This window comes from Fukomys damarensis, unplaced genomic scaffold (genome assembly GCF_012274545.1).
Source record: "Fukomys damarensis isolate Sample0158 unplaced genomic scaffold, DMR_v1.0_HiC HiC_scaffold_5, whole genome shotgun sequence".
Lineage (NCBI taxonomy): Eukaryota > Metazoa > Chordata > Mammalia > Rodentia > Bathyergidae > Fukomys > Fukomys damarensis.
In genome coordinates this window covers 56,895,360-56,907,085 of record NW_022900917.1, presented here as the reverse complement: position 1 = coordinate 56,907,085, position 11,726 = coordinate 56,895,360, and the positions used below count along the sequence as shown (strand labels likewise).

The 11,726-nt window shown below is 33.1% G+C and overlaps 1 protein-coding gene across 3 annotated transcripts in view; it reads right to left on the bottom strand.

The window, feature by feature from the left end:
• Window positions 1–1,286: 1,286 nt before the first annotated feature.
• The window catches only part of Rb1cc1 (RB1 inducible coiled-coil 1), a 53,986-nt gene continuing 43,546 nt past the window's right edge, over window positions 1,287–11,726 (bottom strand). For 2 of the 3 annotated variants that reach the window (XM_010605534.3, XM_010605537.3), the window contains exons 19-24: window positions 11,542–11,596; window positions 10,557–10,604; window positions 6,684–6,742; window positions 4,359–4,495; window positions 3,357–3,427; window positions 1,287–2,641 (exon numbers count right to left, since the gene is read on the bottom strand). In XM_010605534.3, the coding sequence (XP_010603836.1) occupies window positions 2,564–2,641; window positions 3,357–3,427; window positions 4,359–4,495; window positions 6,684–6,742; window positions 10,557–10,604; window positions 11,542–11,596 (448 nt within the window). In that variant the 3' untranslated portion in view covers window positions 1,287–2,563. The remainder of the gene's footprint in view (window positions 2,642–3,356; window positions 3,428–4,358; window positions 4,496–6,683; window positions 6,743–10,556; window positions 10,605–11,541; window positions 11,597–11,726) is intronic. The other variant, XM_010605536.3, reaches the window with a different exon arrangement.

The window sequence follows — 11,726 nt, the reverse complement described above, 5'->3', positions numbered from 1 at the left end:
CTTAGTTCAGGTCTTGGCTCTGCAGAATATAGTTTTAACGTGAATCTAATGAACAAATCTAATGAACGCTATATATAAAAGATGAAAGTGGGAAAGTAAGGTTATGAGAACCAGATCTTATATTATGTAAAAGTAAATCAACTTATCAAGATGTATTATAGAATACCACATAAAAATGGCCAAAAATGTTAATTATCTTTAAGTGGCAAAACTGAGAAACAGGACAGGGAGCCTGTAATGTGTGTTTTTGAAAGACTGTATATGCTTTACAGCTTGCTAATTTTTCAAATCAATAAAAGTTTATTTTTTGCACTGTATTTTTAGTATAACACTACTGTGCCAAAATACATCCCATTTTGTTTAAAGTTTATTTGCAGTAAAATGTAAATTATCATTCACGTACCAAAGCAAACTATGTGTTATCTAATTAGTGTCTATTATACAAACCTTTTTTAATAGCTGTGTTCAGTACTTAAGACTAAATTTATTCAAAGTACTTAAAACTTTTTTACTTCTTATAGACTGAGCAAAATAACTCTAAACACAGGACTTATTATACCTTCTCTTAAAAATGAGATAAATGAGTTTTAAGAATTCATGAAACTGGGGCCAGTGATTTAGCTCAGTGGTGCTGCACCTGCCTCGCAAGTACAAAGTCCTGAGTCTGACCTCTGGTACGGAGTGTGTGTGTATGCGCGCTTAGGAGGGTTATTCAAGCATCTCATCCACAGATATGAAAATGGATGTCATGTATTCAGGTGTCAAGGCTCAACGTATATTGCTTTCAATTATCTAAGACTAAGAACTCAACTGAGAGCTTACTTTTTCATGTCTCTTCTTTTTTGAGACAGGGTCTTCCTATGTAGCTGGGTTTGGACTCAAAGTTGGGATCTTCCTATTTCACTCGCTCATGTAGCTGAGATTTTAGGTCTGTGGTACAGTACTTGGGCCTCTTTTCGGGTTTCTGTTTATTTTTGAAGGTATATGTGAACAATGATGTGGATGGATATAGAACAGGAAATAAGAAAAACTATCAAGCAACAGCACATTAAAAATCAGTACTGAAATGGAAGACTTGATATTATGAAATCATAGCAATTACCACAAATTAAATTTGAAGAGCACTGATCAAGTAAAAATGGCCTACTAGCAGATTCTTTTAGAAACAAACTAAGTCTGCTAAACACAAACACTGTATATAATTTATTGTATTGTTCTTTGCATAAAAATGTCATGGAAGGATTGAATAGAAACATATGAAATCATTGTTCATTTATTCATTAATATGTTGTCAAATTCAGTTTTGTATACACTATGATGCTTATTCCATTTTGTACTATTAGATACACATATTTAAAAAAATATTTAACTTATTTTGATGAGGAAATTAAATATTTTCTGAAAAAAATCATTTTGTTACTGTTCTTTACCAACAAACCTGAAACAACTTTCATCCAAATCAACTAATTCATTTAAATATCTCTGCTCAATGGCAACATCTCTAAAGGCCTAGTTTACACAATTCTATTCTACATATAACACTGTTTTACACTGTTACATGGTATATAATAAAAGAACATTTTTGTAATAAACATTTTCTGATATGATACAGAACAATTTTCTCATACTCCCCTGCAATCACTCAAATATATTAAAAATGTATCCTCCTTTAAAAGGCACACACATTTACAGGTTCAAATCTTTATTGTTTTAAAATTGTACAGGTCTTTTACAATACAGTATTTTGTTATTTAATGACCTTTAAATGGTTAATGTACAATGCATCTTTTTCTGAAATGCAACCATGAATTATGATTTCATCAATATGATTATTCTAAAGAGTCATAACGATGTTGGGAAGATTTGAGTGCTGCAATGGAAAACATCAATGGTACACAGACTCTTCCCTGTAGAACCTCGATGACTATCTGTTGAAAGTGCTTTTCAAGATTGCTAATTATTTATGGCTGATCTTAAAGTCAGTCGGTCAAACTGCAGAGTTCCTTTTTTGAAACATCAAAGGGCATTTTTAAAAAATGAAATAATTTGCTTTAGTAATCTACTGAGGCAAACTCAAAGTTATGATTATCTGCATGCAGTAACACTCTTTAGTTTTGAAGAATTTATACATTTTTATAAAGAATGTGTTAAAGAGTGCAAGTATTCTGATACTGATTTCACAAAAGGACAAATGCTCATAATAATAACTAACATTTAACATCTAAGTTCAAGCTAATGTATAGTTAACAGGCAATTAATATGGCTAACCATAAGCCACAATGCACAGGGTATGCCCTTTGAGAAGATGAATTAGTTTGGTCCACATTTCTAGAGTTTCTGGGTATAAAAGAAACAAAAACAAAACCCAAAACCATTTTAATTCAGCCAAGGGTTTTGATGAATTTATTGTTCCTAAAATGTAGCCAGTTAAAAAGTACACCAATGAAATACACTGTCATGATGACTTTTGTATAAAAAGATGGCCTGGTGTTTTTGAGGTGATTAGTGAGCAATGTAGGACAAGTCAGAAAACGACATAAAATGTAGTAATTCCTTTCATAGGTTATACTTTCTTATTCCATGACACAGCTTTCACTCTGTAAAACTTTGTCCCCAAAGGAACTTTAAATCTGTTTTGTGCCTAAGGGGGAAAGAAAAAAAGGGAATCATTTGAATGATAAATCAAATTATACAATAACCCTTCTATCACACTACTCACTGCTAGAGTACTATGGGGGCTAGAGGGAAAGTATCAAACTACATAGATCTATTCTTCACCAAGTTAGAACAAATTGAGCTACTAATATTGATGAAATGTAAAGTTTGTAGCCACTGTTAAAGAATGTTACAAAGTGAGCCATGTCATTCAAGTACCAAAAAGCCTTAATATACAGTTGAAGTTTTATAGGCTGAGATGCAAAACACAGTGAGTAAGGAAGAATACTCAGTAGATACACAGCACTAATAAAGCTGATGTTACAATCAGGTCAATTTTTAAGCCACTAAATATTTTACACTTTATTTTATGAAAATAAACATCAACTCTACATGGAAACAGAATTCACTGCTGTAACCATTTATGCTGGGGCATTTTGCAGCATATGTTACATTAAGTAACTTACTGTAACAGTCATAGGAAAAAAAGACCTTACAGTAGTTTTCTTTATAGGCTGATGGACTATTGGCAATCTACCTCTACTATCTAAAGACAAATAAAAGTTATAAAATTCCTGTTTTTAATTTAATCTAATTAAACTCAATCTCTAACTCAAGTGAATTAACAAGCTAAGAACATATAAATAGTAACAACTATATAAATATAATGTATAGTTTATGTTACAGGATATAGTTTTTACCTTTTTGGCTTGACAGTATTCCTTTTCCATTACTTTTCCAAGTACCCAGGGTCTTCTAGATGCACCTGAAGCTAATGAATAAAACTGTTAATTTCTTTTTCAAAGTACAGTTATAATTATTTATGAAACAGAACTATCAAAATCAAAACATAATGAAGTTCTCATGGCTGAAAAAATGTGAGACTCAAAACTTCTAGAATCTCTGAAATGCTTAATTCATAAAACAAAACAAAACTCAATGCTACTTTTCAACCAGTAATATATGGTTTTTCACTTATTTACTATATACACATGATACATCAAATCACACAAGTAACAGATCAAGAAATACTAATATGTGCACTAAGTATGAATCATGAATAAATCTAGGACTTCAAGGCTAACTCAACACTGCCACCTAATGAAAGCACGCACAAAGATGACCTTTCCCACTTCTAAAAGCAAACAAAACACACTTCTAGGATCAAAGCAAAGCCCTGATTTTTGATAAGCTGGGCTTTCTAACAGCACTTGTGGGAAAAGCAGGAACTGCCCCTTGCTCACGGCTGCAGCCACAGGGTCAGGGATAGCAGTGTGAACACAGCTGGTGCTCAATGAAGAACGTAATAATTTAATGATTACAAATCTAAGTCTGGCAGGGTAGTTCTTATATACAGAGAGAATGAAAATGGAAGAAAGTATGAGCTGGTCCTCAGTCAACGTGTAACAAGCTAAGAGGTTAAACATACATTTGAAAAGAAGTAGTCACAATAAAGTTGACTTAGTTATTCAGCCAGTTTATGTGGATTCCAAATAGAGGACATAACTGATTTTTATACCATGAAAATAAACTGGAATGCACAGATATGATTAATGCAGATTTCATATTTTACAAAACTATAGAGTAAGCAGAGTTCCTTGTCAGTGACTTAATTTTAAGTAATTACACAACAGGACAAAATTTTTTCAAAATATATTCCTTCCAATCTAGGGAAATATTTTAGTCATGGAGGTGACACTTACCACCCTCACCTGGTTTGAGATCCAGGGCAGGCAGAGATTCTGAGTGCAAAAAATATAAAGTAGGACTAACAGTAAATAATACATAATTGTCGTGGCGTTCATCTAGGATGATGAGTACCAAATCTCCCACCTGAAAACTAAAAGGAAAGTACGTTTATTGTCCTAGAGTTACTGTCAAACACACTATTTTTGAAAATATTAGTATTTTCATCCCTCTGTATCTATAGGTTCAGCATCCATTAGATTCATCCAATCATGAATTAAAAATATACAGGGTGGGGGAGCCATCTGTATCAAACATGTATGGGCCTTTTTCTTATCATTATCACACACACAATACAGTATAACACTATTTGAGGCATACACATAGTACAAGGTTTACTGTAAGTAACCTAGAGATTTATCCAGGAAGATGTACACATAGGTTACATGTAAATAGTACGAGTATGCTCTTTTATTTAAAAGATTTGAGTATCCAAGGATTTTGATATGTAGAGGGGGTACTGGAACCAATATCCTGACGATACTGAGAGACAAATGCATTCTGTGATATTCAAATATATTATATTAATACAATATTAAAGTTGACATTTACATGATACTCTTTTTGTACTCCAGCCAGCTCCAAATGGAGTGCTGGTGACACACACACATTTTCAAAGCATGATGCTAGCAACTATCAAAGACCAAAAAGTTTCTTTAATAAAATTTCCTTTATCTAATATTTTAAAAAAGAGAAAAAGGGCCGGGGATTTAGCGCAGTAGTTCTGCTGTCTGCCTTGCAAGCACAAGGCCCTGAGTTCAATCCCCAGTACCAAAAACAAAAACAAACTTGTGTGGATGTGGGTGTAAAAAGTACCTATTACAGTTCATTCAGTCAGAGGAAGTTTTTCCTAATTTTTAATTTCAAAGCTATAATTCTAAATTCAGAGAGAAAGATTGTTTAGTTACAGTATCAAAGAACTAGACCCTGCTGCTACAGTTTACAAGTGTAGGACTCTTCAATATGACACAACAAACAAGTGAGCTAGGGCCATGTGCTTAATTAGGCCTAAACAAGTCAAAGGATACTGCAAGCTTGAAGTACAAGGTGGAAGCAACAAACAAGAAAGTTCCCACTGCTATGTGCTAAGTGCTGTGTATCTCTTTAGAGCTTTTTTAGGACTACTCAAAACAACAGTAATTAGAAATTAATTAACAGTAATTGGAAATCTCAGCTTTCTTAGTTGTGGAGATCATTTAATTTATTAACTCTTACTCCTGATAAATCATCAATATCATAGAGGCAGGCTTACAAAGGATGGCAGTCTTTTATTCATTAATTGATTATGCCACATACTGCCACACCAACATGGCAAGCTGAACACTAAAAGTCGATACACTAAAAGGGGGGAAACTGGGACCTCTCTGAGGTAAGAGTTCATCCCCAATCTTCAAAAGATCACCAACGAACTACCTGTTGATCGGACATACAGGTGGTAAACACTGACACCATTCTGCTCTTTCAAATTACCTTGAGATGATAAAATTCAAATGCAATATGAAAGGTCAGAACCACAAACATCAACCAGCCAAAAATTTGGACAAGACTCCTATTGCAAAAAAAATAAAATCTCAATATGTAGTTCAGACTGGCCTTGAACACACTACGTAGCCCTGTCTGGGGTTGAACTCTAAGTGATCCTGCTGCTTCAGCTTTCCGAGTGCTGAGATTACAGGGATGTGCCACCACACCTGACAAAATAAAATAACTTTAAAGATATTTAGTTCACAAATTTTTGTATTTGTCCTTCTGGTTATAAAATACAGATTATTCATGACTTGCTAACAATGTTCCTCCCTATTCAAGAGTTCATTATAAATAACCAGATGAAAGAACAATTGTAACTCTGGGAAAATTTAGTTCAGGAGAAATGATTACCAAATTATTCAACTGAGAGATTTCATAGTTTATTATGAATCTGCAGCATATCAGTAAAATAACAACGAGGCAACACCAAATTAAAATGAAAACTCTTTAATTAAAAATAGGAAAAAAATGAGATAAATGGGATTTAAGAGATAGCACCAGCCGAACTATTAACTATGGCCAAAAAAGCTTCAAAGATACTTATGTGAATGATAAAGTTATAATAGGAATGATTTGCAATATAATCCTAATGGTTTCAGAATAATTTAGAAAAATCTTACTTTATATTCTTACTATTGAGTGTAAAGAATGCAGTTGAATGAACAGGGACCTGATCATCAATATTATTATCTAATTAAAAATTCAACTTAGTAAATTTTTTCACACACAAAGAAGATCAAAATGAAAATACTTACTCTCTAATCGCTATCTTTTCAGAATGCCTTGAAGATACAGAAGACATGCTCTGAGACATCTAAGAAAAAATGAACAGTTCATGAATCCTGCACATTTAGATCTATATGTACTTACTACAAAACAATATTACACTCAAATCTCTGTCCCATTTGAAAGAGCACAAACTAATGTATTATGCTCATTAATATAGTTTCACTGGATAAATTTAGCAGTATTTTTACTCATGTTACTTATTTTATAATATATGGTGAATTAAAAACTGATTTTTGAAACATTTTATTTTATATTACAGAGAAAGACTGAAATTTTTTGAGTCAGAGTTTGAAAGTTCTGGCACACATTTTTAAATCTTTGTGGAAAAACAGCAAAAATACCTTTAAAATACTCTAATACTATTCCCTTTTGGTGGGGGGTACTGCGTATTGAACCTTTTACTTGTGAGGCAGGTGGTGGAACCACTAAACTAAATATCCAGCCCATTAATACTATTCTTGTTGAAAGATGAGATTCCATCTCCTTCCAGAAAGAACATCAAATCAACTTTTGATACCCAGTACCAAAAACAAAACAAAACAAAAAACAACCAATAAAAAAATGCTGGAGGGGTTGTGGGGGTAAAGGAACCAGTTCTTCTCCACAGTTGGTGGGAGTGTAGACTGGTGTAGCCACTGTGGAAATCAGTGTGGAGATTCCTCAAAAAATTAAAACTAAAAAGGTTCCATTTGATCCAGCTATTCCCCCTCTTGGTATCTTCCCAAAAATTAAAGGAATCACACCATAGCAATATATGCGCACCATATAGTGACACAGTTTGTAACACCTAAATCTTGGAATCAACCCAAATGCACAAATGAATGGATAAAGAAGACGTGTTTTTTTTTTTTTTTTTAATACAATGGAGTACTACTTGGCCATAAAGAGATAAGCTTGAGACATTTCTAGGATTTAATGGTTGCACCTGGAGACCATACTCTTAAGAGAAATTAATCAGATATATTTAAATATCCCACTGTTTCTCGGGTGTGAGAAACCGAAAGTATAAATAAGGACCAAGATGGGTATAATACATATTGGGAATTAGCAAGAAAATGCTCAAATGAGAAGGGAGAATAAAGGAGAGGGGATGGGAGAAAGGAAGGAAGGGAAAGGAAAAAAATGAGAATAGAAGGGAAAAGAGTGAAACAAAGCCTTTAAAAATAAGGAGGGGAAGAGGAGTTGAAGGGAGGGTGGGGGAATGGAAAAAATAAGAATTAAGGTATTACCATGTACAGGTATATTCCCTGTGATAAACACGATCATTATGTATACCTAAAATGTACCAATGAACTTAGTTTATTTTAAAAAATACTGTTGCTGGGGCTGGGGATTTAGCTCGGTGGTGTTGCCGCCTGCCTTGCAAGCACAAGGACCCAAATTCATTTTGCGGTACCATAAACAAAACAAAACAAAACAAAAATCTGTTGCAGTTGAAACTGGATGGAAGCAGAAACTTGAAGGTTAAGAACTTCCCTCCTCTCTCATCTTCAAGGCAATTCCTGAAATGTCTCAATTTCATAAACCATTATCTAATCACTAACCAATAAAAGCTGTGGTAGCCACCTGTTTCTAATGATAAGCACAGGCTCATTAGCCTGTGAACAGTATTTTCGTTATTAGTATGTTTATAGTACACAATGACACATTCATCTTGTAGATTTGAACATTTACATAGCCTATATTCTATAAGAGAAATCCTGTGGTACTTAATCTTGTGTGTCTTATTTATTTCACTTAAAGTGTACCTATTTTCCCACAAATGACTCAAGTTTATCTTTATGGCAGAGCAATACTTTACTGTCTATAAATACTGTATTCTCTTTATCCATTCATCTGTTGATGGACAACACAGAAGCTGCTTCCAAGATTTAGCTATTGTTAATTTTGCTGGTGTAAAACATGGGTCTGCATGTATCACTATAATTCACTGACTTTGAACTCCTTTGGGAGAATACCTTGGAGAGGAATAGCAGAGTTGAATGAAAATTGTTTTAATTTTTTGAAGAATCTCCATACTGATTTCCATAATTGTTATAATAGATTACATTTCCAACAACAATGAAGAAGGGTTCCACTGGGGACTGTACTTTCTGATTTGCAGTTGCCAAAGCTCAGTTGGAGCTGCTCCACTCAATACGTTTATCACATCATCTTTATCATTCCTGGGACATGAGTTTCAATGTTTAGAGGCCTGAGTATGTGGCAAGAATGCGTATCTTTCTTAAGCAAAGTGGGCCCAATGCACATACATACAAACCAATGACAGATTCATATTTATTTGTGTTTACTCAGTCTAATGGTCAGGCTCTGAATTTTCTCCATTTCTTTCCAAACACTAGTTTAAACAGAACAGGGTCTGAATAAGTATTTGAAAACAAGGAGAAGGAAAACATTAACAAATAATGACCAGCAAGGTCTAATAACTTATTAAAATCAATCAGAAAATAACTTAACATTCTTCTAGTAAAGACCATTCATTCATTCATTTATTTGGGTTTTTTTGGGGGGTGGTACTGGGTATTGAAGTCAGGACCTTGAGCTTGTGAGGCAGGTGGTGGAACCAACTGAGCTAAATCCCCAGGCCCCAATCATTTATTTTTAACACTACATTTGACTTTATTAAGATTGTTAAAAGGTTTAAGTTTTTCATATATTTACTATAAATGAGAGCTTCGATTTGGAGAAAAACTATGACATGAATATAGCTGTACATGTGCATCAAGGTGTGATTTATATTTGAACACCCCTCTGCATGTAAATGTTAGGGCCTGTAGATCCGAAAGGCAAAATTTATTCATAAACATGTGGAAGAAAGAATCTAAGGCATACAAGTTACTGTTCTAGATGCTAAGAGCATAGTACTGAGTGAGAAAAAAAGACATCTTTGCAGAAAACTGCTTATATTCTTTTGGCTATACTACATAAAATGTGTTGAGTGATATCTAGGAGAGGTAATAGATGGAGTGAAGTGGGAAGGAAAGGGAATGAAACAGAATGAAGATATGTTAGGTACATGTATCAACTCCCCGTGATGGATGTAATCCTTATGTACTAACATGTACAAATAAAAATTTTAAAAAATTATTAACAGTATAAACACTGCTGAATAATTTTTGCTCAAGGCATAAAAAAGTAAGTAGACAGTTCATTATGAAGATATTTTATTTAAAAATTCAATTCTTAAACCTTTTTAGAAATACTGAACATGAGCTTAAATTATTTCTATTTCCTCACAGGAATGTTAATTATGAGAATTTGAAAAAAGTGAAGCAACTGTTTTATTAAAACATACAACTGACTATAAAACTGGCCACCAGAGTAATTAAAGTACAGCCATAGTAAATCAAACAGTACACAGAATCTTTTGTCTTTCAGATACATTCACTTAAAGGTACGATTCGTGAAACGGTAAAATTTATGAAAATTACACATAGCAGTGACAGTAAGCATGTCAATCTTCAAAATGCTCATAAAACATAGCTCCAATTTTAAATTTACTGAATTAAGATTCATTACTAAGATTATAAACAAATAGTGGAATCTGAAGAAATTACTCTTATGAATCAAATATTGTATTTCCTCTCTTCCTTCCTACAGTGAGGTAGTTCATTCACACAGTTCTACTCTTATTTTCAAGTCAAGAGAAAAGTGTGAATCTAGTTACAGGTGGTAACACTGACTTGACTTTGTAACTGTGAGAATCAATTAATGATCAACATAACAAATAGTGTTAGAAGTAATCAAAGCATACAATGCCAGACCTCAAGTCTTTGTAATGAAATATCATGTAAATAACTTTAAAATGATAACATCACATTTCCAGAAATAATCCTTACCAGTCGTTGATTTAACCGCTTATTTTCTTCCTCTTTCAACTGCAATGTCTGTAGGTGGGGAAAAAGATTTTGGTTAATCCTTCAAAGTACTAAGTACAAAATGACTGTCAAAAGTTACTTTTCAAACTAATGTTGGTTATGGTATAAAAAGTTAATGGTGGTATCATTTCCATGAATCGTTTCCAACTGTTTTAATGAGAACAATCTGGATATATTTACTTAAGTCAACAACTGTCAAGTTTTAATACCCATTAGCTGTGAAATTTGTAAATATGCAGTAAATTTCTGAGATCTATTCCCCATGACTTTGCTGGCAGGTACCATCTAAGATAAAGAACCTCTATTTACAAGATACATCTTCATTTAGTTTCAGGTGGTTATCACACAAATCTTTAATAATAAAAGAATAAATGAAACAAAGTTGTACAATTTTGACTTTGTGTTTTTATATAGTACTTGAGGGCCGGGGATTTAGCTCAGTGTGGTGCCACCGCCTGCCTTGCAAGTTCAAGGTCCAGAGTTCAATCCCTAGTACCAAAAACAAGCAAACAAATAAAAAAACTAGTACTTGAATAAAGAGCCCTCATACTAGCAGTTTTTTCCTCAGTTCAATTTGTCTTTATTAAAAACTACAACTTGTTTCATTACCTTTCCTTATAGTTATGCTCATTTCTAAAAAGAAAAAAAGTTTAATACTTTGTTTTAGAAATGTGTAAAATTTAAATTTATATTATTTTATAAAAACTACCCACCTTTTGCTCTTCTATAGACATCGTTCACTGGGAATTTATGAAATACCAGAGAATTGAAGCACTACTAGTAATTATTTAGCCAACAGGTCACAAAATGACAGGATTACTCAAAACATTAATCATAAAAAATAAAAAAGATTGACTTTATAAACACAGAGATGTCCTATATTTATTTGAATGCATTACCAAAGTGAACATATTAAAAAGTGTTTCAAGAAGAGAATTTTACTCACTCTTTCTAAGAGCATTATCCTCTGTTTTTCTTCAGAAAGCATATGGACATTTTCCCTGAAAGTGAATGACCATTAGTAAAGTTTCAGTATTTTGAAATAATGAACTTTACATCTCCTTCAGTAAGATTTTGGAAGTCTTAAGTACTACTACAGATTATGTTAGTAATTAAAGGTCTTGTACTAAA